This window comes from Hipposideros armiger, unplaced genomic scaffold (genome assembly GCF_001890085.2).
Source record: "Hipposideros armiger isolate ML-2016 unplaced genomic scaffold, ASM189008v1 scaffold_1843, whole genome shotgun sequence".
Classification (NCBI taxonomy): domain Eukaryota; kingdom Metazoa; phylum Chordata; class Mammalia; order Chiroptera; family Hipposideridae; genus Hipposideros; species Hipposideros armiger.
In genome coordinates this window covers 1-2,187 of record NW_017733193.1, presented here as the reverse complement: position 1 = coordinate 2,187, position 2,187 = coordinate 1, and the positions used below count along the sequence as shown (strand labels likewise).

General features: G+C 51.9%; 1 protein-coding gene across 1 annotated transcript; it reads right to left on the bottom strand.

Annotated features, from left to right (window-relative positions):
• Positions 1-1,198: 1,198 nt before the first annotated feature.
• LOC109378262 (uncharacterized) lies at positions 1,199-2,172 on the bottom strand. Its single transcript, XM_019634700.1, has 2 exons — positions 1,698-2,172; positions 1,199-1,583 (listed from the first exon to the last, which is right to left on the bottom strand). The coding sequence occupies exons 1-2, from the start codon at positions 2,155-2,157 to the stop codon at positions 1,270-1,272; spliced, it is 774 nt and encodes a 257-aa protein (XP_019490245.1). The 5' UTR covers positions 2,158-2,172; the 3' UTR covers positions 1,199-1,269.
• Between the last annotated feature and the right edge of the window lie 15 nt (positions 2,173-2,187).

Here is a 2,187-nt window from a genome sequence, read left to right as displayed (position 1 = left end):
ATTTGCTTAAGTAAAATCTCTGCAAGACACATCTTGATTGGTGTCAGAGCCAGCGTTTCTGAAAGGGACATTAGGGTCAATGTTCCAATTTTGAAGATGTCTCCCTTTACCAAAAGGTGCAAGGGCGGAGTGGTTTAAAGCAGGGGTGGATGTCGGTATGGCCTGTGTTTGAGTCCCAGTTCTGTTATTTGCTAAGCTGTGCATCCTGTCGTAAATTATGTAAACTCTGTAAGAATCAGTGCTTTCACCTAGAACATGGGGAAGTTGTGCTATCTCAAGAAGAAAATGAGCAATAAATAAGGGAACAGAATTAAATGCACAAAAGGGGTAGGATTAAACTGGTCTGTGTTCACAGGTAAACTTGTGCCTGCAGTCCGCAAATGGCTACACCCTTTAATGGCTGTGGCCCTCAGCTGTTTTCTGTAGGTCCTCACCTGGGCAGAATAGCAATTGCTGATTTTCTGATCTAAAGTGGTGGCCCAAGGGCAGGCTGCTCCCTTCAGAGACACTCCCTCCTCCACACCTTCCAGTCGAATTCCCTGTATTAACTCCCAGGGTTTCCCTTGAAATAACTAGAGGGCTCTTTCCTTGGCCAAAAACTCTGATAGTCTGGAAACTCCCCTAGTCATGTAGCTCCCGTATTAGGGGGGATATCATGGCCCTCCTCTATGAACTATGAAAGGAAAAACACACGTTCTCTGGCTTGAAGTTCTATGTCCTAGACGTTGGCAGGTAATCAGTTGTCGTAGCCACAATGAGGTGTGACACCCTCCCTTCAGCCCCCCATCCAAGCTCAGCTGGTCTTGAAATGGAACAGACAGTGCTCTGTTATCTCTATGAACAAGGCCCAGGAAGCACCATGGGATTTGAGGGGAATGTCGGCTTGGGAGGCCTGGAGATGTGGGTTTGACTCCTGCCTCTGATCCATTAAATAGGAAATATTTGGACCTTCCAGCAGCTACTGCTTCCTATCTGTCATACGGGACTGAGATCTCCTTCACCTGCAGTGGGGACACGCTAATGTTGACCTTGCATTAAGACTCGCGATGTGAACCTGCACTGTAGCACAGGCCAGGTGCTCCTGCCACATACCGGGAACTAGAAGGTGCTGGCAGAGCTGTGAGTCTTTCAGGAATGCTCTGGCTGAGCTCAGCAGGGACGGGAGGGCTTCTGAAAAGAGCTAGAAGTGCCTCTGGAACTCGGCTGAGGCCCCCACCCTCTCCCTCTGATTCCTCAGCTGGGACAGGAAGGTTTGAGTACAGAAAGGCATTAACCCTGCAGGGCTGTGTCTAAGCTGCTGGCACAGAGATACACAGCCGAGTCTTCCAGCTGCAAGTTGTTCATGGTCAGCTCTGAGCTGTAGTTGTTGAACTGTTGAGCTGAGAAGCGATCAGGGATGTTTCCTCTCTCTCTCTCCTCCTTCTCATAATACTGAATGAGGAATTGGAGGCCCTGCCCCTGAGCCTGCTGGTACCAGGACACAGTATCGTGTCCAGACATGGGGTGGCATATCAGAACGGCCTTCCCGTCACGGCGTTTGATTAGGTGTGTTGGGGACTGGGTGACTCCAGCATCCACTGAACCTGTGGAGGAAGGAGACAGACGCTGGAGACTAGCACAGGAAGGAGCTGGACACTCTAGAAACAACAGTCAAGAAGTTTGAGTTCAATGGAGGTCGCTATGAGCTCAGGACTCACCTGCCTCCAGGAGACAGAGGGCCACGCAGCAGAGGAGCCGGGTGCCCCTGGCAGATGCAGACAGGGTAAGGCTGGCCATCTCCATACTTGGGGCTCTGGTCTTTCGGGTGAGAGAGCAGAAGTTTGTTCCTCCCTTTGCTCTGTTTGGAGGGCTTGCCTGTGATGTCACCATTGTGATGTCACTGTCTTTGTAGGTTCCCACAGGCACCCTGCACCATTGCCGCAGGCTCCACTGGACCAGGCCACCCCCCATTCTGTGCATCTCCCTATGGAGCAGGTGTAGCTGGCTGTGCAGACTGGGCCCGGCAGGGTTTGGGGCAGGTGGCCATCCCCACAGCTTGTCTATGTTCCTCAGAGCAGGTGCTCCTTGTTCTCCTCTGGTCTTGGATTCTCCAGGTGCCCTACCGGAGCCCATAACACTCACCTGGAGAGCAGGCTCCAAGAGAGGCCTTAACTCCATGCAGGTGAATTCACGGCTCCATGCTGTGAC

Bases quoted from the DNA above. Each gene is read 5' to 3' on its own strand.
- LOC109378262 (XM_019634700.1), bottom strand. From the start codon at position 2,157: ATGGAGTTAAGGCCTCTCTTGGAGCCTGCTCTCCAGGTGAGTGTTATG. The intron at 1,584-1,697 runs GTGAGTCCTGAG...CTTCCTCCACAG, and splicing joins CCTCTGTCTCCTGGAGGCAG to GTTCAGTGGATGCTGGAGTC.